General features: G+C 37.0%; 1 protein-coding gene across 8 annotated transcripts in view; it reads left to right on the top strand.

Moving 5' to 3' along the window:
* sorcs1 (sortilin-related VPS10 domain containing receptor 1) overlaps positions 1-25,984 on the top strand; it is a 224,627-nt gene that overhangs the window by 170,764 nt on the left and 27,879 nt on the right. For all 8 annotated transcript variants that reach the window (XR_013797964.1, XR_013797965.1, XR_013797966.1 and 5 more), the window contains exons 4-11: positions 4,745-4,903; positions 7,938-8,011; positions 12,130-12,194; positions 14,612-14,730; positions 15,121-15,210; positions 18,968-19,147; positions 20,486-20,632; positions 23,154-23,256. Coding sequence is in view for 5 of the 8 variants with exons in the window: in XM_079615287.1 (XP_079471413.1) it covers positions 4,745-4,903; positions 7,938-8,011; positions 12,130-12,194; positions 14,612-14,730; positions 15,121-15,210; positions 18,968-19,147; positions 20,486-20,632; positions 23,154-23,256 (937 nt within the window). In the remaining 3 variants the exon portion in view is untranslated. The remainder of the gene's footprint in view (positions 1-4,744; positions 4,904-7,937; positions 8,012-12,129; positions 12,195-14,611; positions 14,731-15,120; positions 15,211-18,967; positions 19,148-20,485; positions 20,633-23,153; positions 23,257-25,984) is intronic.

The raw sequence follows: 25,984 nt of genomic DNA, 5'->3' as shown, positions 1-25,984 counted from the left end.
CTCGTGTTCACTCTGAAGGAATCACTCAACATGGCTGGGCACTTGTAATGACACATCAAGGATGATAAGAGAAATAAAAGCAGGTTTAAAACTTGCCCCATTGAAGTCAACAGGGTGCAAATTTTAAAAAGAGGATAACACGGTGTAGGCAACACCGATTTTTGTCGTTGTTCTCTGTATTGACAGCACTCCAAATTTACTAAAAATTGAGCTCAATGTTAAAATTGACCGGAGTTCTCCTTTAAAGGGACAGTTCAAACAAAAATGAAAATGTCAAAAAATGTTAGACCCTAAAACCCAGGCATGTGTTCGTAGGTTTTGAGTGAATGGTCCCTGATTTACATATCACCCACTGTGTTGACATTGCACATAGGCTATAGTTTATTTGTTTTGTTTTTTTATGACTATAATATCTTGTAAAGCTGCATGTAACCTGCACTCTAAAAACACTTGGTTAAAAACAACCCAAATTGGGTTGTTTTTAACCCAAGGGTTGGGTAAATATAGGACAAAACACATGTTGGGTTTATTTTACCCAGCAAATTGGGTTGTTTATTTAACCCAGCACAATGGGTTGATTCATTTTTACTATAATACTAGCTTATTTTTTTACTTCACACATTAATTAATGATTACTGATTAACTTCAATCCTCTAAACTTTTTAAAAATACTCCACACAACCACTGGTTTGCATGATAATTCCTTAATTTTGTATCTTTTTTTTTACAGTATGGCATATTTCATATGGGTTTACATGCCTACATTTAAGCCTGTTTAACACATTTTAGTAAAGTAAAAATTAAACAATTATAAGTATTTCAAGTATAATCGATCAGTCTCTGTTGTGCCGTTTCCACTGTAATGGCGCTGGATCTCGTGCCTTCTAACGGTGCGGATCCACTTGTCCGTGCAAGACTTCTGTCGCGCCGCACTCCACTTCTTATGGGGGACGTCAAGCGACTTTAACGCGCCCGCAAAGCATCCCGGGAAGGTGGCGCTACATTTGGAAAAATGTAGCGCGTCATAAAAGCTGGCCGATGCCCATCTTCATGCAAATGAATCCGTTGAACGCGGCGCGACTATCCAATAGAAGTAGAGCACATGGGGACGGGGGGGGGGGGAAGTCTTTCGTGGGTCCTTTGTTCTAGACTGGCCACTGGCTCAAAACCACGCCCATAGCGGTAAACTAGAGGAACGCCCATCAACGTAAAAATGTGGGGAGACGTCGCGACACCACGCGACAGTCGTGTCGCAAAAGTGGATCCGTACCGTATCTTCAGACCACCGCCCTGCGTTTCACTCGTAGCCGAAAAGAGTTCTGAGAACATAACATCATAAGTATTTATATTCTGTTTCTTTTGTAATAAAAACCATAAAATTGAATGCAAGCACCAGGCGTTTCCATCACGCCAAAAGACCGGCACGGGTCACGCGATCACTCGTTGAATCACATCGCGCCCCTGTATGTTGCTTTGCATAACATTTAACAATATACAGCACAAACTACCCAAACAATGGGTTGTCTGACCCAGGAGCTGGGTAACACAAACACTACACCAACACTGGAAAAAAAAACAACCAAAAAAATGTTTTTTTAGATTGTGTGAAGTTTCAAACCCATGTTATAGGGAAAAGGATGACTGAAGTATTTACTCTAAAAAATGCAAAGTGGCCACATTTTTCCCCCCATCAATTCCAGCACGAGTCCTTATTCTTTTGAAGTGCATGCAAAGTGAATCTGCAGTGCTGAAAACAGCGTCTTCTCCACATGAACAACACAAACCAAACTCTTCCAGGCCTCTGCTACAACTACAGTGTTTGAGGGCGGGGCAAATTAGATGTTGTTCGTGGGCAGCCAATGAAGACCATAGGCTGCATTATGCAAATTTGTTACAAACCGTATATTTTGCAAGACTGGAAGAACTGCAATTACTGACGACTCGTTTCAGACAGTTCAGAATCAATGCTTTCTTTTGGGAGACAGTAATTTTACTTGTCGTGCACTTTGATCCGTCTGAACGTCTATTACACACAACATGGAAGGAAAGCATAATAGGGGCACTTTATATTTTGTCCAAAAATACCTGAAGAACACCACTAAGTATCATAAAAACAAAAATTGTAGCCTAATTATATTCCAAGTCTAATAAACCCAGCATTTAGCATTATAGGCCTAAAGGCACCCTTATATTTCATGGAGTTTCTCAGGGTTGGCCTTTTTGGTGCTTAAAATGGCTGGCCGCTCATTAGCTTTTGACTTAAGTGATTGTAGTGTTCATTTAAGGTCGCTTTGCAAGAGTACACATTTTTATTAATCATCCAAACTTTCAGAACGCAGCAAGACGAGACTTAGGATAATGAAGGCCTGCTACCATAAAATTCACCTCTACTATATCTAGCGCATCAAAAAAATTCATAACTGCAATCAGATGTTTGCTTCTTTAAAAGAGAATAAAGAATCCATGAATGAAGCAACCCACTGATTGGTTGGCATCTGGGTCATGTTGGTTGAGTTGGCGGTGATTGATGAGCGGGTGTTCTGGGTTCCCGTCGCTATGGTTAGCATTAGCATGTCCCGTTTGACGAATGTTCTGGTGAGCTCTGCTGCACTGCTCTACTTAATAATGCTACTGCCCTGGAGAGATGGGTCGAGAACGCAATTGAAATGGAAACCGATTCTGAGGTGGACACTAATGTTTTATGTGCCAATGAAGAAACAAGATGGTTCTTGACCAAGTTGCACTGACCCGTATTACATGAGCAAGAGGGCTATTGATCTGTTAATATAATCGAAGCTTGTGTCCATAAAATTGCTATGAGGAGAGTCCATATCCGGCCTGTTTAAGGCTTTACAAACTAATGGAACAGAAAAAAAAGACCCTAAAGCAATTCTCCCGTGGAGCTCAGACACACACTTACACACTCCTTAGACCCTGAAACCTCCAGCTCTCTGTCAGTGATAAAGTTTTGAAATGGTTCAGCCTTGCCGATTTAATTATATTTGAGACTGATTATATTTATTCCTTTATTTTCAAAACTGGCCGAAACTTAAGACTGGTGGCACTCTTAAACAGAAAAGAAAAGAAAAAAAGCTCTAGGGAAATTATAGATTTAACAGTGTGACTGCGCTTTAGGGTGAGTTAAAGTGTGTGCATGCTGGTGCCGTAATGAATTACTCATTGGAGTGTGTTACAAGATTGACAGCGTTAAAGAGATTTATGCTTGTGATCCACTGCGATTATGATGAGATCAAACCAAGCAAATCAGGGATTGGAAATAAAGATATCACAGTTAACACGAGGCGGTGCTGCCACAACTTTAAAAGTGTTCATTAAGACTTGCAAATTAGGAACACGGTTTGTGAGTTCACCAAATTAATGAGCTTTCTGTCTTGTATAGGAAATACAAATTGAGATGCAGTGTTGATAATGTTTTATTTTATTATTAGAATGTTCCAGGTTCAATACGTACACGTTAAAATCAAAATCTATTCACTTTGCAGTGTATTTATTGTTTTATATCGTATATGGCTATAGAACGGTAACATACTGTATATAAAACAATTTGAGGCTGCATTTATTAGGCTACAGTAATATTGTAATGAGAGAGGTTGTGCTGGATCGTTCAAGTCACGGCTGAAGGGTGTAGTAAGGCACAACGCAAAGCTTATTGCTTTTATAAAACGGTTACCACATAATACAAATAAGCCAACGTATATGTATCAATGCAAATTTTCATGAAGAAAAATCACTAAAAGCATTCCTTCCGCTGGAAAAAATAGTCCCTGACTGTGAACAGCAACAGAAATTGAAAACCGGTACATTATTTCGCCATTAGATGGCGACAAAGACTGCCTTTAAGAGTGAGTCAGTCAGTAGAGAAGACTTTTATATTGAAAGGATGGTAACTTGTGAACACGGAGAAGCAAGACGCAACTAACACAGGAAAACCCCCTTAACTTAACTGTTAAAAAGACAAGATATCACAGCGGACATTCAAACTGATTTTTTATTACAAATATGAGTATGACTGACCTGAAGGAAAAATTATATCTACCGTAATGCAGGTACACTCACTTACTCGATCTCTCATAGACCTTATGTAGCCCAGCCCCTTTAAGCGCTGCGCTCGTTGTCTTTTGTCTTCCGGTCTGTATTTTCACAGCAATCTTGCGTATCTATTCTGAACGGCTCGTTTTAAAATCGTCCCGGTCTACTGACATTTGTTAAGACATCTGCTTTAAACATTACTTAGTAAATCCACTTCAAAAGCTAATTACTCTTGGACAGCGATGCCATAGAAATATACAGAGCGACCGCAAAAACGGAAGTTCAAAGACAATATTCTAAACATGGCTGCGCCCTTGTTTCTCTGGCGCATACGTTTACATTGCTAAGAGTGGTTGCTAGAGGTGGTGTGTAGTGAGAACTGTTGGGTGAAGCGTACAGCTATTGGCAATCAGCATAAAGGACTGGAAATTGCCGTATTATTAATACTGTATATTGTAGATGGAATATATTGCATAACTTTAAATTATTTGCATAATTTGTTTAGTTAAACAGAATATGTTTTAATAAGGCAAACATATGCACTTGTCTTGTTATTGCCATCTCTCACCATTCAACAATGTCTGTTTGCAGACAGAACATCACAGGTGGAGCTCATCACGTCCACTAGCTGAGGCATTTGGTCTCTGAGGGACAGTGATGGATCTATGTAGAGAACATCTTGTCTGTGTTTCAGATCATGTTGCTGACAGATCCAGAGGTGGAGAGCAGTTTGCTCATCAGCTCAGATGAAGGCGCCACCTATCAAAAATACCGTCTCAACTTCTACATCCTCAACCTGTTGTTTCATCCTGAGCAGGAGGACTGGATCCTTGCTTATGGCCACGACCAGAAGGTGCACAATCATTTTAACTAAATAATTCCTGGAAAAAATATGGCAAACAGCTTCTAATTATGGGGTATAGCATTCAGAAAGACTCTTTATGTGGTTCTCTAATTATCAAGCTGTTTTATTGCCAAACATATAACCAAATTCACGAAAGACAACAGAAAAAACACATCTATAGTATACTTGATAAACAGATTAGGCACACACTGCAAAGCAAGACATTATAATAATGAAACGCATGCGTGAAAATGGATGACAATCTATATTTGGGAATAAAATATGTCCTCAAAGGGCAATTATCAATGTGAGAGGAAATGCGTCTTAAAAGAGACAATTTCAGTGAGCTTAAAGTTGGCAATTAAGACAATTTATGGATCTCCAGTCGCAAGGAATTACCATTAATTATATGCGTTCGAGCTCATGGTTTAGGGCTAATAAATTATGAAATTTTTTTTTTACTCTTCTGAAAAGATTGTTTAAGCATCATATTTAATCATATCATAAAATAGTTTAACAATTCAAGATTTGTTTTATCCCCCCCCCCCCACCCCCCCTGATGCGACTAATTTTAACTCCCCTAATTTTGGGATTATATTCATTTCTTAATGGATACATTTTTTTTCTACCTCTTGATGTGGATATAACTTATATAAATGATTAGGATTATGAACATATCATTTAAAAAAAGGTTTTGTATATTCAAATGTGGGAAAAAAAATACATTTCCCAGTGACATGCAATATAATCAAACAACATTGATGATAGTTTCAAGTCTTGAGCGACGGTGTTAGACGGCATTGACTTAAATTTTGACAAATCAACATTGACTTGAAGGATGGCCACTGCGAATGAATCACAATTAAATGAACACAATCAAAAAGAATTATCAGCCAATTGAAGGCTAATAGTTGACTGTTTGCACAATGCGCATGACTAGCCACGGTTAAAAGCTGCGAAAGCAAACAGCCCAAAAAGAAAACACAATCACTAATTAAACCCTATCAAAATCTAAGCCACATAAATAAATGCTTTATTTATTAGTGTTTACAGAGTTGTACCACAGTGTCATTGGCAAAGTTCCCGAGGTTTATTTTATTATAACAGTAAACACGAGAGAGGAAACAAGCTAAAATGAAAAGCTCAGCAGCCTTCATTGGTGAACATATATCCTTGAAAAATAAATAATAAAAACAGCTTATGCCAGACTAAAACATATCAATTATATACAATATAGGCCTACAATATTAGGCTGGGAGACCGTTTTAAACCAGTTAAGGCTAGTTTAAGTTGTTGTCTTCTCTTCGTTTCTGTCTGTTTTGGTTTAGTTTGATCCCGTTTCTCTGTGTCTAAATTTGACCGAGCTCCATCCACCCACGGTCAGGTTGTTATATTGGATACAAGATTGTGATATCACAGTTCCCAGCTAATGCAAAAACAAATGCTGCATTGAAACCCCCCACTGTTTTAGAACCGTCTTGTAAAATCTGGCAAAAAAAATATGCTGCTTTGTGCAAGGCAGGTAAAGTTTCACACCTCGGGAAAACTTTTGCTCAACACTTTAACAAATGGCACATATAATTTCAAAGTGCTGTAAGTACCAGTGTGACATATTTGTGTTTGCCATTTATATAATATGATTTTTCCCTTAAGGCGCATTGCACATGAATAGGATGTTTCTTACTGAGGCATAAAAATGACTGGGATATATATTTCTCATTTAGTGAATTTCAGATCTTCGTGATTGTTCTCTTGCTGATTACCAGTTTTCCAGTGTAATTATACTAATAAAAATACGAATTTTTTTTATTCTGTATATTTTACTGAAAAATCATTCATAATTTCACTCGCTCAGTTTGAAAACCTAGTTAGCTGCCTACGTAGGCAGTATTTTAAGACATCTGTGGCGCGTTCCTGTTGCGAATTCGGTTCCAAAAAGTAGACAACCTAATTATGCTTAATTAGGCAGCATCACATCCTACGCGGAGAAGACAATTCCATAATGCATAGCAACAATCTGCGAAAATAAAATGTAAGGGGAATGCAGATTATGAATACACTTCCGTTAAAAAAGATTTTGGGTTCGTAAGATTTTGTGTTCGTAAGATTTTGTGTTTTTTATGCTCTTCAAGACTACATTAATTCAATCAGAAATACTCTAAAAATAGTATCATTGTGAAATGATATTATACTTTTATATTTTATGATATAAAAAAATTCTCTATTTGAATATATTTTAAAATGTAGTTTATTCCAGTCGTGTCAAATTTGCAGCATCATTACTGAAGTCTTCAGTGTCACATGATCCTTCAGAAATCATTCTAATATGCTGATTTGGTTAACACAATTAAATTTCTTCTTCTTCTTCTTCTTCTTCTTCTTCTTCTTCTTCTTCTTCTTCTTCTTCTTCTTCTTAAACTTGTTTTGTTTTTTTGGAAACATGACACTTTTTTCTAAGATTATTTGATGAATATAAAGTTCTAAAGAACAGCACTGATGTGACATGTTACAATTAATATTTTAACAGTTTTGCCATTTAAATGTCTTCACTTAAACTATCACTTTTGAGCATTTGAATGCATCTCGGCTGAGTGAAAGGATTAATTTCTTAAAAAAATAAATAAAAAAAGAATAAACTACTGACCCCAAAGTTTTGAAAATTAGTGTAGATAGTATCTCATTCAGGAAAAAAAGAATTGATACAAATATTTTCAACCAATATTTGTGTGTATTATGTATTTCTATGCATATTGGATTATCATGCCATTAGCTTAGCAACACGCTAATGTCAAAATCGATAGAAATCAGCATGGAAATCACACTTCCATTTTGTGTAGTGCGTGGAGTTGCTGCTAGGTTTCACAATAGTGATAATGTGGCCTTAGAAGACAGCTGCCTATGTAGGCGTACGGTTGTTGAACCGAGCTAACGATAAGAATAACGATTTAACTAAACTTACCCTTCAATGCCAGAATATTCTACAATCAGAAGTGTCAGAAATGTTCATACACATACCTTTGCTAACACATTATTTGGTCCTCAGCTCTACAGCTCTGTTGAGTTTGGTCGTCGATGGCAGCTTGTTCACGAGCGGGTGGCGCCCAATCAATTCTACTGGTAAGCTCTCTGTGTGATTCCTTCTGCTGCATGTGGAACATCAATCATTCGAACTGTGGCTGATAAAAGAATAAACCAAAGAACACGGATTGTTGTTCAACCCTGATGCGATCTTCCCCACTGTGTTCCATCTCGAGGTGTACGTCCAAACTTTAGAAGTTCTGAATGTTGCCATTAGACCTTGTTACTGAGTCGGATTCTGCATTTGCAATGTTGCAAATGATTTAGTCATTAAGAAAGCTTATTCAACTTGATCAGGATGGCTAATAGATGTCTAGACTGTGGTGATTAAAGAGACCGGTTGAGAAATAAATTCTAAATGTGATTCGATTTTGTGTTTACCTCTGGTCTCAAGCTGGAATGAACTGAAAGGGGGGCATGGATCGATTGTTTATTTTTTTCTTTCAGACAAGTTTATTTAATGTTATAATAATCTCCACTAAATCTTGAGTACACGGACAGAAAAGTGTCTAGAAGTGAAAAATAAATTCAAAAATAAAGTGATGTCAAATATTTTCACCGCACCTGGCATTCGCATTGATGTGTGAATAAATGAACTAATTTTCATCTATTGAATTAATCTGGTAGAGATTTGAATCTTGCAGAGTTGACAAAATAACTATATTTTCATATCTCGCATGTATTAAATCCCGTAGCTGTTGCGAACTACTGATGAAGTAAGACCAAAAATACTTAAAGGAACACTCCACTTTTTTTGGAAATAGGTTCATTTTCCAACTCCCCTAGAGTTAAACAGTTGAGTTTTACCGTTTTCTAATCCATTCAGCCGATCTCCGGGTCTGGTGTTAGCACTTTTAGCATAGCTTAGCATAGATCATTGAATCAGACCGTTAGCATCTCTTTCAAAAAAAATTACCAAAGAGTTTTGATATTTTTCCTATTTAAAACTTGACTCTTCTGTAGTTACATCGTGTACAAGGCCGACGGAAAGTAAAAAGTTGTGATTTTCTAGGCCAATATGACTAGGAACTATACTCTCATTTCTGCGTAATAATCAAGGAACTGCTGCCGTACCAGCAGGCGCAATGATATTACAAACTTAGTGCCAGTCACGTTGGAAGTTACCGAGCTGGGGACTATTTTCAGGTGCTGTGTAATATCATTGCGCCTGCTGGTACGGCAGCACAGTTCCTTGATTATTACGCAGGAATGAGAGTATAGTTCCTAGTCATATTGGCCTAGAAAATCGCAACTTTTCATTTTCTGTCGGTCGGTCAGTACACGATGTAACTACAGAAGAGTCAAGTTTTAAATAGGAGAAATATCGAAACTCTTTGTTCATTTTTTTGAGAGAGATGCTAACGGTCTAATCAGATTCTATGCTAAAAGTGCTACCGCCAGACCCGGAGATCGGCTGAATGGATTCGAAAACAGTAAAACTCAACTATTTAACTCTATGGGAGTTGGAAAATGAGCCTATTTCCAAAAAAAGTGGAGTGTTCCTTTAATATTTTGTATGTACATGTGCGTTAAATGGGTAAATTCAATAAAAAAAGTAAATAAATGCTAAATCTTTGATAAATAACCCCCCCTCCCCCCAAACAACAAAGTAAGTAAAGCAAGCAAGAGGAATCAGCGAGTAATAGTGCGTTCAATGTGGCAATCACAAATACAATTTATACTCTCAACTGACTGATTAGTTTTCCATTGATCATGTCTGTCTTTTAACTGCCATGTGCCATCCAAATTCAGGTCTAGCCATTTACCAGCAGGGTTTTGTTTTTTTGAGGACATTTTTGTTTCGAATTTTTGCATAAGAGCAGTCAAAGTGGGACAGAGCGAAGACATCAGAGAGTCAGCCTGCAGAACCGTTATTTTTAGTCTGGTAATGATCTACCCTCACAAGTTCCCCTCAATGAACTCTCACATATAGAGTCTTATTATCTGAAGTGAGATGAGACACATAACCCTTACAAATGGGTAGCTATTGACTATGTGAAATTAGATCGTCCCTTTTGATGAGAGACACCACCATGGTCACAGCCAGAATATGAGATGATTGAAGGAATGGAGCTTTGAATGGATGAAATGGACTTTTGTATTTGTCAGCGCTTCAAAAGGAACTTGGATCCGATGCGGCTTAATGCCCGCATAGATTTAGAGTCTTGGTGGAATTGAACGGGTCAGGAACTCCTTTACTTTCACCTTCACTATTGATCTCAAATCGAAGCCTAGCAGTTCCTTGTAGTAGATATTTGAAAATGGACCAGTCTTTTGAGTAAGCAAGGTTGTAAGGTAATGCAGTATAACCGAAGGTACCTGAACAATCTTGGATGAGAATCACGCAAGACAAAATGCTGATGTACAATTCTAAATAAGCACTAAGCCTGATTTAAATATAAAGGGAGTTTAAATATAAACCAGCATGATGCAGTGCCATGTCTGCGTCTTTTTAGAGGACAGCATTTAGGTTCTCGAAGTAAACATCCCATTCATTTTCTCCGTAGGGGGACTGATTTTGAATGATAACTCCTAAAACTTTAAAGACAGACCTACTGTGAGCTGAGGTTGTTAAACAATGGTATATGCTTTTGTTGAAGCCATTATTTCCCTTAATTTTAATGTAGCCCACATTATTTCAATTAATTTTTTTAAATAAGCTGCTGAAAACTACATTAACCATTATTCTGCAGAGAAATCTCCACCAATTATAGAATTGCGTCAAATACATTGCATTAAAAGAAGATTATTGCATTAAAACCAAGTTTCACTTTGGTCTCAAAATACTTAATTTTGTATGGATAATATGGATCTTTTTTTTTTGCAGTGGTACATGGGATTATAGTTCTTTCCCTCGTGAAAGTGAAGTACACAGTCTTGTACATTTTGCCTTTATCGGCCCTTTTTCCAATTATTTTTTGCTGTTGTGATTCACCTCGTAGGTGGTTGTTTGTAAAAAAGCTACAAGCAATGGACCAAAGACATTTTAAAAAGCCCTATGGGAAAAATGAATGGAAACAAAAAACAATACATTCGGAACCAAGGTCGCTTAAAAATGGGCGGGCACTGAAGGAATATTTCATTCTGATTGGTCAATCGCGCCATCTAGCAACCTGAAATTCACCATCATGTCACTGCATACTCATTTTCAAGTGACGGCAGCTTTAAACTTAGTTATGGATTGCGTTCAGAGGAGTTCAGTTCGATTGTTTGTACATTGCAATGTATTTATTTATTATATATTAAGGTCCAATCAAGATTTCACATCCATCCATCCATCCATCCATCCATCCATCCATCCATCCATCCATCCATCCATCCATCCATCCATCCATCCATCCATCCATCCATCCATCCATCCATCCATCCATCCATCCATCCATCCATCCATCCATCCATCCATCCATCCATCCATCCATCCATCCATCCATCCATCCATCCATCCAGGATCTGTACAGTCCGCTCACATTATTTATAATTTTGCAAATAAACCACTCTGCATCTTAATAGATTGCCGGTAGATAAAATAGATAAAATGCGGGTTTTGAGCTGAAATTCCGTGAGCAAACGCAACATAACTTTTCTGTGAATTTGCCGCTCTGTCTTTAAAACATTAAGGGTGATCCCGGTACATGCCAAGGGATGCTATATTTGTGAAAGCGTCAATACTTCCAATAAGTGTCATGATAAAGTCTTGAGCTAGTCTGCTTCTACCTTTGTAGCTTTCTCACTGGAGCAGCTCTCTCTGATTTTTCAGTCTCGAATAAATATTTCATGCAACAATGATTTTTTTCAACACTAAAAAGAGCGAGCAAGAGAGATGTGCGGTGCCTGTGGGTGTTCTTGGGAAGCAAATGAGAAGGGCTTACTTTTAATGATGTCGGGATATGCTTCTCGCTTCTGTCAGAGAGCACAGAAAGATGGAGATGGAAATGGGAGCTTAACAGGACAGGGTGTTCTGATGGTACTTTCCCACCTTAACCCGTATTGTTCCTGTGGGAGGCGAACACAGATCTTTTAGCCGACACAAAAAAAAAATCCAATGCCCTTATTTTGACCCATCTGTTGTTGTATGGAAACACAAAAGATTTTCTTTTCTTTTTTTCCAAAGCCCATTTAAAAAAAAACTCTTTTTTTATTTCCTCTGGGCTCTCTAGGTCTAAACTGGGCCTTGATAAAGAGCCGGGCCTGATTCACCTTGAGACCAGCATCTCAGAAACCCGTAAGTCTGATGTGCTTTGATTATATTTCAAGAAGCTATAATTCAAACACGGCACAAGGCAACACTTAGAGGGTTCAAAATAGGCTACACGTCAAAATGCAAAATGGACATTTCTTCACCAGCAAATCGATCTGTCCGTATCTGTCATCCGTAATAAACATGCTGCACAAATTGAGTTTGTCTTTTGTCTGCTGAACCTATATTCCTGTCGATAGACGGACAGAACGAGAAGTTACGTTTGCCAGTTCTACTGGATATGGTCCCTTAAAATACTGTCAGTCAAGTTGTGTGAGATTTTTTTAGATAGTTTGAGGTTAACTCTTTTCCCGCCAGCAACAAAAAAGGTTGCCAGCCACCGCTGCATTTTTAACCATTTTCACAAAGTTTTCATGGCACCGCGAATCTTTTGTTTTATGAATATCTGAGCATGCAATATATCAACAGAAATAACAGCCCCTGCTTTTAAATAATATTTAAAAAAAAATATTCTAGCTTAATGCAGTTTTTTATCAACACTTGAATGTGGGTAAGTTTCATAATAAAAAAATAGCTTTGAGCTAAAATCTGAGAAAAAATGTCTTTTTTGTCAAGACTACATCCAGATCGGATTCAGAACAATGATTAACACATAGATGGAGAAGATCGAGTCCATCATCCCCAAAGGTTGCACAGTCCAACCCGATCTCACGACAATTCTTACGAATTACCTACCTCTGACCCCGCCCCTAAACCTAACCGTCACTGGGGTTTAGACAAATTGTACGAATTCGTATGAGTGAGAATCAGTCACATTTTACTCACTTGTACGAATTGGTCGTGAGATAGCGTTGCACAGTCCTATACCTCATCCTGGGTCGACACTTTACTTGGTAACATAAGGCAGTTTTGATTTATATGCTGTTTCATGTTGATGATCACGTTATGTTACATACTGTATGCCTGTGCTTACACATGCGATCGCTTGTTTCTTCTTTTTTTTCTCCTGTGTTTTGATCAGTAGATTCAGCACTCTTTCAGGAGATGTGTCATAGCGCCCCCTGCCGTATAACAGTGAATACACGGAAAGCCAGATTAAAGCAGTTGTCTCATAAATGAACGGAATTTCTGTCAATAAAAGGGAAAGAGTTAAAGGATAATTCCGGTATTTAACACCTTGAGTCTATATTGTAGTTTGTTTTGGATGAACAAGAGTGGTGGACAAATTTTTTTTGACAATGGTTCCTCTCTCGAGTTTTTGACTATAAAAGAATTGGCCATGGACCCATTTAACATTGGAGTCAATGGGCATGTCTGAAAATGTCATTAAAACAACCTTTAACATTAGTTTTCAAAACTGTGCAACTCACCGAGTGATTAGTGATGTTAGTTGATGTTCCAGAAACAAAAAGTGTAGCGTAATACAGTTTCTGTCGTGTTTTATTCGTCATTTTGTAAAATCCCATTGAATTCTGTTGAAGGACTGAGTGCTCGTTAATATAAATGCGCTAACGGAAACGGAAAGGGGGCTGTTTACATTTGGTCTTTTTGCTCGCTTCCGTTTCTCATAAGGCTAGCGAGCAGATCAACTGTGCTCCGGGAGAGTAAGCGAATTCTAACCATATTGAAAGACGTGACCACTGACCAGTGCAATATGAAGTTGAACTCGACTGTGACCGTGAGTGTCCCGCGAGACATAAACATCGGTTATCGCCATCAAGTGGTCGGGAGTGTGCTAACGCTTCAGATACAAATATTGAGCGGAAGTTACACAGTTGTGAAGTGTCTGAAAAAATAGTTCCACTATAGCAAAATAAACGGATTGGAATCATATATTGCGACGATATATTGTTTATAATCATCAACGAACACCACTAACCACTTGGTGAGTTTAACAGTTTTGTAAACGAACATTATTGGCTGTTTTAATGACATTTTCGGACATGCCCATTGACTCCAATGTTAAATGGGTCCATGGCCAATTCTATTATAGTCAAAAACTCGAGAGAGGAACCATTGTCAAAAAAATGTTGTCCACCACTCTTGTTCATCCAAAACAAACTACAATATAGACTCAAGATGTTAAATACCGGAATTATCCTTTAATATACAAGGGCAATTATGTTTTCATGTCTTGGTAAAAACAACATTTAAATGTGTTGACAGTAACCGTACCATAAAAAGACCTTGAGAAACAATACATATTTCATATATATATATATATAATTTTTTTAATGCTTTTTTTTCATGTACATAAAGAAAGCAACAGAAAAAATTATATATAGACAAATATAAATGCAGAAAAACCAACACATATATATATATATATATTTGAAACAATTTTCAAAATTTTTTGGAAACAAAGGGCAAATTGAACTAAATGTGGGTTTTTTTAAGACGCAGTATACCTTCATCTCATTCTGCCATTTGTCCCGTTGCAGAGGCTCTGTATGTCACATGTAAACTTCAGAACTGCACAGATGCCAACAAGGGCAAACCTTTTCCTGGATACATTGACCCCAACTCCCTGGTGGTCCAAGATGAGTATGTGTTTGTCCAGGTGAGTTTCCATTTTAATGGCTGTAGCAATAAATATTTTCGTACAATATTGCATCGATTTATAGATCAATAGTTTTGCATTTCCTACAGTTCAATTACACTTATTCAATTATTCAACAATGTTAACCTATATCCTTACATTTTAATTTAAGCACTCAATCTCAATAGCACTTAATCATAATACCAGGTGTAAACATGGTTTATGGTAATTGGAGAACATTGAAGCAAAGATAGAAACAAATCCTCCAAAATGTAGTGTTATGCATTTTTTATGGCATGTTATGCTGATAGCCAGCCCTAATATGTGACCAATATCGCGGTGGCACTCGAAATGTTACTTCTTTCTAACCTGTCCTTGTCCTGTCTGTTTGTGATCCCTCCATTACCCAAGGTGTCAACCGGTGGTCGGCCAATCTACTATGTGTCATCCAGGCGAGATGTGTTTACACCCATGAAGCTTCCCAAATACACCCTTCCAAAGGTAGGGTAACTCATTCACACTTGCTCGACACGAAGTCGGAATCTGCCACACCGTGACAGAGTAAACAAACAACGCTATTTCAGACCCAGATCATCGTGTCCCTCGATGTTAGCCTTTGAAGCTTCAAACCTTTACAAAATTTGATTTTTTTTTTTCTTTCCCTGGCATCTGGCAGGCTTTTACTTCTGAGCGAGTGAATTCAGGGACGCAGATGCTACCGCGGTCCCTCGCCTCTCAGGATGTTGTGGTGTTATTCAAATCTTAAAATCTGCTGCGCTCACATGACAATTAAACATGTTTTATTCAATCAAGCTCTCGGCGCTCCTTAAAGCACACACCCAGCAACCCTTGCGCGGTCTGGGGTAGATGAAATTCGCAAACTGCCAGCATGTGGTTTTGTTGCATTTGCCCAACTGACAAGCTCAATTTAAGGCTAATAAGAATATTTGCCGTACGCCGGAGCTTTGAGCAAAACAAGGCAGGTGAGTGTTGGGTCTGATACTGATTATTAATCGGATTCAGCTCAGTGGGGTGAAACCACCAATGCACTCCAGCTGTCCCCTGCCATCCCGGCAATAACATTCATATTCAATCTAACTTGATTAGAGGCAGAAATCTCATTAAAGGTTAAAGTCATCCTTTGATGAATGTAAATAAGAAAGGTAAAGATGTTTTGAACATTAAAAGGAACTTTGTAGGCCTACTTTTCTTTTCTGAAGAAGAAAGAGACAGAGCAGATTTGTTAAATCATCTGAGTTGCTCAGTCATGGATTTCATTGGGAAACATGGTGAATAAAAAGCAACTGAAGTTTATTGACTTCAATTTTTAGTAATAAACATAGAGATATCAGCTAGATAGAAAATGAAAAATTACTACATTACCATATATGTATATGTATATATACCATTTAGTTCAGTTGGACAGCGGACAATAGAATTATAAACTGAAAGCGTTTGCTCTGCTCCATACAGCACAAGCTGTTGGGGTCAGATTTCACTTATCACTTAAGCTGGTCAATAACCGCAGAGATATTGTTCGAAAAACGAAAACCTTGACTTCCTAATTATGTGTACTTTTTTTCTATAATTGTTTAATTTTGGTCTGGTTAATTTCATGGCATCTGTTCGTATATAGTTAATTGTATAATTAACGTTTAATAAAATGTTGATTAAAAAAAAGAAAAAAGATTTCACTTATCATGTGACGAGAGTAAAGAGAGATGACTGACAAGACGATGGCGGAGGATTTGGTGCGCAACAGATCCTGAGCGTCAATGATGACAACAAAAGCACTCAAGAAATCCACACCTGCCCACCAAATGTATGGAATGCCAAACAGGTCATATTTCCCCATTTACCAAACCTTTGGTGTCCAGAAAATGTCGGGTTTTAGACGAAAAGCCACCGCAAAATACGATGTTCTGTAATACACGCGTGAATTACGCCGTAATGTCGGCATTTTAGATGTGTTTGGCTATCCATACAAATGCACTCGAGAAATCCAAACACACGGAAATCCACAAATACACGCGTGATCGCGAATTCGTAAAAGTGAACATGGATTCTAAAGCAAATTCAATACCCAGCATATTGATAGCGTAATACAGGTGTTGTCGCAAGTTTATATACCGTTGTGAAAAATTCCTCACGGTGACATCCATAGTTCAGAGTTAAAAAGTATGTCTCAGAAACATGTTAATGTTGTGATTGGTAATTCATTGGTAATACTTTATAATTTGTCATAGTTGAATGAGGTAATTAATGAGGCTAATCTCATTGATTAACTAATAGGGGTGCACCGAAATGAAAATTCTGGGCCGAAACCGATAGCGAAAATTTAGGATGCACTTGGCCGAAAACCGAAACCGATACCGAAAATGGCTTCTTTTAAAAACTTTAATATATATTTATTTATATTGCTTAATTTTGAATGGATCTGAAATGAGAAATCACAAAACAATAGAATAATCATCAAACTTTTATTACCACTAACAGTTACATAACAAAACCTAGAATATTTTATATATTATATATATTTCATATTACATACGCTTCATGAGCCACACGCGCGCGGTCTCTTGCTCTCTCTCCCTCTCTGCCACAGTCTGCGCGCTCGCTCTAGATTCTGGAGGTTTTAACTAATTCGCGGGCATCAGTGAGCCGCTATCAATATGCGGGAGACTCCCGGAACTTCCGGGAGACTTGGGATGTCTGTATTTCTATACTGAAATAAAATCGGCATTATAATTATTGATTTTTCATTACGCAATTTTTTGGTGCCCTCTCAGCTCATGCATGTGGTGGGAGCGGCGGCGCTCAGATGTCCTCATCTGAAACTTTAAAATACTTCCATACCGCTGACATGCTCAATCTTTGCAGACACGTGCAAACAGCTCGACCGTGAGTGACACCTGCTTGAGCACGGAGGGGAGGGGTGGGTGACGAGTGATAACAGCTCCACCGTGAGTGAAACCCAAGCGCTTGCGCGCGGATGGGAGGGGCGCGGTTGACATTCATTTTCGGTTGACATTTTCGGCTGGCTTTTTTATTTCGGCCCGAAACCGATAATGCCATTTTCGGCCGAAATTTTCGGCGACCGAAATTTCGGTGCACCCCTATTAACTAATAAGGATCTTAGTCATACATTTGCTATTACTTACTCATTAGTTAAAGGGGTGGTAAAGTATGATTTCACTTTTCTAACTTTAGTTAGTGTGTAATGTTGCTGTTTGAGCATACACAACACCTGCAAAGTTAAAACGCTCAAAGTTCAAAGCAAAGGAAGATATTCGCTTTTAAAGAAAAGGACTACAACAAACGGCTGGTAGGGACTACACGACATTCCTCCGGGGTTAGTGACATCAGCAACCCTAAAATGTACATAAACCCCGCCCCCGGGAACATAGTCCATGTTGAGAAGAGGAAAAGTTGTTGTATAAGAGTACATTTATGAGTCAGCTCAAACTTTAGCATCCATCTTTTCACATGCAATAGAAAGTCACTCTGTGTGCATCTCACAACAGTTCCTATACGAGCGATTTATAGATTACCATGACAGAATATGCTAATTGAAGATAGTTAACTCCACATCAGCAACATAAATTCATAAACTAACCATTCAGAGACGTCCTGCTGCATTCTACGTGTTGTCACTTCTTCTTGAGTCTCTCCATCTTTGTCTGACTCCGTTTTAACATTAAAGGCAGAACAGTTTCTGTCATTTTAGTGTGTCTGCGTGAGGTAATCGCAGCTGCTAACACACACAAGCTCTTGAAACCCCGCCCTCTGCAGCAGCTCATTTGCATTTAAAGGGCCAGCCCTCAAAAAGTGACAACTTTAACATGCTATATAAAAATATATGTGGGGTATTTTGTGCTAAAACTTTACACACACACACCCTGGGGACATCAGAGATTTATTTTACATGTGAAAATGGCATTTTACCACCCCTTTAAGCTTGTTTTCATATTGGTTGATAGTAGTAGCTGAAGTGTTGATGTAGTCATTTGTACTGCATTACTTCCTGACCATTATTCTAAAGTGTTACCCAAATTACTATACAAAACTAAAGTCATGTGATCCACTACCTAGTTGCATCATTTATAACCTATTATAAAACGTTCCATGTCAGATGTATCAACTTTTTTTTATTGACATGTATTTAAACATTTGAATAACAGCAGAGGCCAAACGTCCTTTCGTCTGATAAATCTTACTGTATATAAATCTTATGAAACGTCTTTTCCTTTTTCCCCAGGATCTGCATGTGATCAGTACAGATGAGAACCGGGTCGTGGCGGCGGTTCAAGAGTGGAACCAGAATGACACTTACAACCTGTATGTGTCAGAGTCCAGAGGCATTTACTACACACTGGCTTTGGAGAACGTCATGAGCAGTATGGGTCCAGAAGGAAACGTCATGATAGATCTATACGAGGTACCTCTCTAAAACACAACGCTGTCGTTTAGTTGGCTTCCACACTGCACAGATGTATGCTGATTCAATATCACTGTTTCATGTTCAAATTTCCCTGGATATTAAAAGCACGAGCAAATTGGATACACTCATTAATGCTAATTGATTGTAGTGCTAATTGATTTAATAGCAGCGCTAATTAATTTAGGCATTGATTACATACTTATCAGTGGATTATCTAAACAAGGAGCAGTTAGAAACCTTGAAATAAAGCAGCATGCTCTCTATATGGATCTAGATGTATAGGTGGAATCCATTGACGTGTCAATTTCATTATAATATTTTGTGCTGCAAAAAAAATACAGATTTATGCTCATTCAATATTACTGTTTTTAGCTTCCAGTTTACATATACTGTGTGTGTGTGTATATATATGTATATATATATATATATATATATATATATATATATATATATATATATATATTGCTGCTGAATTACTATGTTAAATGAATTATGTTTTTGTTTTGTTCAGACTACAAACAACAAATCCAATTTCCAATTCCTGTTCTACTCTTGGTTGACTTTTTCTTTTTCTTTTTTTTAAAACTCTGCTCAGTGTCTTTGCAAATACTTGTATGCTACATGATATCTTGCAGTTTGCGAGCACGTAGGGCTTTTGGAGTGTTCTTAGTTCGCAAGTTTTTCTGCAATTGGGTCTGAAGGAGTGAAGCCAGTGATTAGGGTTTGGGTGTAGACCGCTCGTCTCGTCTCTTTGAAGAATACGCCATCAGGTCTCTATTCATGCACCTCTAGATGGAACGGCGCACTGCAACAGAGGCCAGCAGGTGTCAAGCTATCTCCTGATCAAATAATTAAACTGTTGATGATAGCAACCCCCATAAAATCACATTTGGCCTTCGGATGGGCTGAAGAGTCCGGTGACTTGATTGAGGTCGCCACCTCCATGTAACATATGCTAAAATCTCAGCCGTCGGCGAGATTGAAATATTCGTCAATTATTGAATAGCGAGTGTCCTCCGAGTCCCATCCCGGCCTGCCTCTTCTCCTCTCTAGTGCTTCCTGGCCCTGAAGAGATGTCACTTCTGTTCAGGACGGACATGGATTACCTTCTCATTCCCTTACATACTCTCATTCCACTCCAATAGATATATTTTACTAGGAACTACGCTTTTTAGAAGTTCTCTTGGCTGGGTTTAGTGCCCCGAGGACACCAAGTAATAAAAGCATCATGGGCTTGTTTACCTATAGGTGGAAATATTGAAATGGTGTAACTTTACAGATATGATTATTAGTGGTGCATCTCTTCCTCATTATCTAACTTGTTCCCATCCCTAGGTGGCAGGGATAAAAGGCATGTTCCTGGCCAATAAGAAGATAAATAATGAGGTGAAGACACATATAACCTATAATAAAGGCCGAGACTGGAGGCTCCTGCAGGCTCCCTCAGCGGATCTCAGAGGCAACCGAATCCATTGCATACTGGTGAGTGGAAGTGCGGGAAAAGCAAGAGATTTGTTCAGATTTAACATTCATAGATGAGCTTTATGAGGTCAGTGCTCTTTCCAACGCCCGACTCATGAGATTTTATCTTTTAAAACATTAAACAAGGCTGGGTGTTTCTTCAACTGCAGACACTTTGGGTTGATTCTTATTAAAACTAACAGATTTACAATTTTTTTTCTTTTGTTTTATGAATATCACATTAAATCTGTCTTGGATTTTTTATTTTTTTTATCACATCACCTTCATTATTTATTAATATTTTTTGCTTCTTTTCAAATGCTGCTTGTTTTATTGCCTCTTTGTTCCAGAACCAGACTATCAATCTTAAAATATGAAAATCAATCATAAAATATGTATTTTTTTTATTTATAACTATTATAAAGGAACAAAGAGTTTAAAAATAAAACCCATTTCAATATTTATTGTGTGAAGATTATTTATTAAGACTAATTCAAATCCTAAATTATGTCTGTCATTTTCACATCACATCCAACAATTTTGGCCCTAATCATTTTTTTTTATATTTTTTTATATTTTATGATTGTTGTATTTTTTTACCAAGGAGAGTGTCAATGAAGGAGCATACTTGAAATATGAGATGTGGGGGAAAGCAGACAAATAGCTAAATAGATAAATCACTAGATAAATAGCCTATCACTTGTGAACAGAATATTTTGTCGCGTGTCATCTTCAATCAAGCTTCAATTTTGTCAGATTATGTAAAAGATGTGAAAATGTTGTTTAATTGTATATATAAAATGTTAGCTATGAAACTATCCTTTAAAAGAGCAAGGAGAAAAAAATAAAATAAAATAACCGAATGCTATAAAGCACTATATAAAGCACAGTGTTGTTATTTTAAACTACAATTGAAACTAGGAGTGTGTCGATACACTTAGCTCATGAGAAGATACACAATATTGGGTTTATGAGAATGAGATGATATTTTAATACTATTTTTTTTTAGTATTACTAAAAGTATTACTATACTATTTCATTGACGATATATGACAGGAAACTGAAAGTTTTGAAACTGAAAGTCACTAAATGCAAAACAGTGCAGGTGCGTTTTGAAATGTTTAACTAATACAGGGCTGTCTCTAATGATTATTTTGGTAATTTTCGGTCGATTAATTAAGTTATTCGATAATATTTTTTTGAGGTAATAAAAATAGACCAATTGCAACCAAAAAAAACCCAAAACAATAGTGAACAATACTCGATAAAATTACTTAAAATACATATGTAATAGCAATGAGGCAATAATAATTGTTTTACAAAAGAATAAAAAGCAAGCAATGATATGGTTGAATTGAATAACTCTTAAAATCCTTATGTAATATACATAATATAAACATAATCAACTTATGTACATTACGTTTTATAAAATAATGCTTGCAGAGTGTGCTAAGCGGTCTGGTGGTTGTTGTTGATGATCAAATCCTTGTTTAATATTTGCCAAACAACATGTAATTCAAATGCTTAATCTTTAATATTTGTCCACTTCTTTACTGTAGAAATGCTACAGCCACTGTAATTTATTGAGCAAGAACATGTGGGCATCAAAACAAGCAAACTCATATCGAGGGTTTCATTTTTTACTTTTATTTTGAAATCGTGATAAACAACAATTCTCTAATTATATTGATGTATTCTCCTCTTTTGGTGTAGGTTAATAAATGATTTACATAAAAAAATAAAAAAACTGGTGAATTCTCAATGCATTCCCAGAGAACGTTATAATCGACCCAAACATTTAGCAAATGCATAAGGAGTTTTATTGACCATATAATGTTTTACAAGTGTAGTACGAGTTTGAAAAGTGTGCTTTAAAATAATTTATTTTCTAAAGGTCTATACAGAGCCAAAATTGTTGAAGAAACACTCATGGTCATAATTGATCATATTTTGCACAATATCTTCATCACATGAAAAAAAACAAAGTTAATATGCAAACAGAATGTATATTCCTGTGGACATAATTTGGATTAGGTCTACGTAATGAGTGCTGCTTGTCATTGCAAATGACAAGACATATATTTCATTCCGTGGAGATGTTATCCATCCCCTGTGCATGGCATCCGCAACCCCCCCAAAAATGCAAACACAAATAATTACCCTTTGATAAACTCAACTAATGAATGGCCTCACTGTTAGCCATGCCTTCACCATCCATTACAGAGCTATTTGTTAGAAAATGTCAAAGTTTTAATAAACCCCTAAACAACCCTTGCAACATGTGCTTACCATTGGCATTTCCAGACTTATAATGAGAATTGTGTCACTAAAGGTTATTCCAATCAAAATTAATGTTTGGAGGGAAAAAAAAGTCACAATCTTTTGCTGTTATGGGATTTTTTTTTAATGGGATTTTATTCGAGCCCAAGCACAATGACAGTTTAGTGGAGGCCACACACTGGGGTTTTATCGATTTAGAGACCCTGCTTGATCTGGATGATTTTTTTTGTGTGTGTGTGTTGTGTGTGTGTGTTGCTTCTAGCCGTATTGTTCCCTGCATCTTCACCTGCACGTATCAGCAAACCCGTACACATCTGGAAATATAGCCAGCAGAGAGTCGGCTCCTGGAATCATTGTGGCATCAGGTGAGTTTGGGTGAAAGGACTGATCCTGTAGTTTAGAGAGAAATTTTCCTTTAAACTAAATATTTTTTGTTTACTATTATCGTTACTACGGCAAAATCATTATAGATGGTGAAGGCGAGTTATTAAGTCAGATTGCTGGATAAAAATGTGCAATTCTGAGAAAAATTAAGACTTACCGACTTTATTTGTCAAAATTGGACATTTCTCAGAATTGTGAGTTTATATCTCAAAATTCGGAGAAAGTCAAACTTGTGACTTTATTTCTCAAAATTCTTTCTTTTATTTCCCAGAATTGCACCTTTATTCAGACTTTATAACTCACAATTTGCAAGTTTGTATCTCACAAAAAAAGTCAAAATTGCGACTTTACAGTATATCTCAAAATGTGGACTATTTCTCAGAATTGTGACTATATATCTCACATTTTGGACTTTATAACTCACAATTGTGAGTTTATATCTCAAAATTCGGAGAAAGTCAAACTTGTGAATTTATTTCTCAAAATTCTTTCTTTTATTTCCCAGAATTGCACCTTTATTCAGACTTTATAACTCACAATTGCAAGTTTGTATCTCACAAAAAAAGTCAAAATTGCGACTTTACAGTATATCTCAAAATGTGGACTATTTCTCAGAATTGTGACTATATATCTCACATTTTGGACTTTATAACTCACAATTGTGAGTTTATATCTCAAAATTCTGAGAAAAAAGTCAGAATTGCGAGAGATATAAAAATGCACAATTACCTTTTTTATCTTTTACTCTGTGGTGGAAACAAGTTTCCACATTTTTTATATATCTAAAACTTTTGTCAAATTGAATACTCAAGTCAGAGTCCCATATGAGACTTCTCCCCATATTGAAGTATGCATACATTTTAATATATCTTTCTCTTATGTTGTATTATTTCTTTCTTTTTTTGTTTTCCATGAAAGTGGTGGCTTATACCACTGTTCTAAGTCTATGTAGTGATAATAACTGTAGTGAGTATGTGAAACTTTAGTCATCATGGAGAATTTGTGCATGTTAATTTAAAAATGCGCCTGAAATGTATCATTCCATATTTGGATCCTCCTTTAATCTTGAACCCTCTGGGTATTTTCTCAAAACTAAAAACTTTTACACACATGCTGCGCACATTATTTTAGCGGAGTTTGTGGTGAATGCAGTGTAATCAGACTTTTGCCATAAAAATATGTTAAAAGTAACAGAAATAAGGACAAATGTCAAAACACCTCAGACCCCAGAGGGTTAAAGAAGCGTTTAAAAGTTGAAGAGACACATAAAAAAAAAAAAAGAAAGGAAGAAAAGATTATTAAACCTGAATTCTCAAGGAGTATTTGTATTTTTGTTTTGGTTACAGACAGGTTTAGTTTTCAGGTCCTGGAAAACCAAATACTTTTTAAAGTGTGTAGTTCTTGTAGTCTTTCTTAAATCCCTGACATCAGTGTGTTTTTTGTCCTGGAACTCCAAAGCGAAGTATATTAAAATTCCTTTCATCTTGAGCGCTTATGACACTGTTATTGTTGAATATGTTCATTTTGCGCTTGTGGAGCACAGGCATCTGTATATGGACTATAAACAAGATTAGTGTCGTGCTAGCATAAACAAATGGAAATGCTAAGTGCTACTCTTGAGATTAGCAGCAGAGAGTCTTTAGAGCGTTCTTATTATTCTCTCTCCATCATCTTCTGTTTTCACAACCAACTAACTCTTCCACCACTTCAAACTTCAAATGTTTATTTTATAAGATTGAAGGCGCTTGTCACTTTTTCATTTTACTCCTTCAGGCTTGTGTCTTCCGCGACGTTCGTCGACTATATTGCCTCCGGATGAACGCAGATGAAATATAAATGTCTTGGGCTTGGCACTGTAACTATCTGGATAAGTAATCCTAGGAGGAGGCCGACTATTAGATATTAGGCTCTAAATTGACATTTAGTTGATTGATTTGATCGTATAAGAGTTGTGGGGATGGCACAGACTTTCCTGAGTTTTTAGCTTATTAGATATAGAGGTTTTCCAGAACTCCTAGTTAGTTCTCAAAGCATCAGGCGACCAGACTCTTTGATTTATTACACATGTCTCTCTGTCTGTCTGTCTGTCTATCTGTCTATCTATCTATCTATCTATCTATCTGTCTGTCTGTCTGTCATATCTGTCTATCTATCTATCTGTCTGTCTGTCATATCTATCTATCTGTCGTATCTATCTATCTATCGTGTCTGTCTATCTGTCGTATCTGTCTATCTATCTGTCTGTCTGTTTGTTTGTCTGTCTGTCTGTCATATCTATCTATCTGTCGTATCTATCTATCGTGTCTGTCTATCTGTCGTGTCTGTCTGTCTGTCTGTCGTATCTATCTGTCTGTCTGTCATATCTATCTATCTGTCGTATCTATCTGTCTGTCTGTCTGTCTATCTATCTATCTATCTATCTATCTATCTATCTATCTATCTATCTATCTATCTGTGTGTCTGTCTGTATGTCTGTCTGTCTATCTATCTATCTATCTATCTGTCGTATCTATCTGTTGTATCTATCTATCGTGTCTGTCTGTCTGTCTATCTGTCTATCTATCTGTCTGTCTGTCTGTCTGTTTGTCTGTCTGTCATATCTATCTATCTGTCTATCTATCATGTCTGTCTGTCTGTCATATCTATCTATCTATCTGTCGTATCTATCTGTCTATCTGTCGTATCTGTCTATCTATCTGTCTGTCTGTC

This window comes from Phoxinus phoxinus (assembly GCF_949152265.1).
Source record: "Phoxinus phoxinus genome assembly, chromosome: 6".
In the NCBI taxonomy this organism is placed as follows: domain Eukaryota; kingdom Metazoa; phylum Chordata; class Actinopteri; order Cypriniformes; family Leuciscidae; genus Phoxinus; species Phoxinus phoxinus.
The sequence above is the reverse complement of the archived record's forward strand: the minus strand, read 5'-3'. Positions and strand labels throughout refer to the sequence as shown.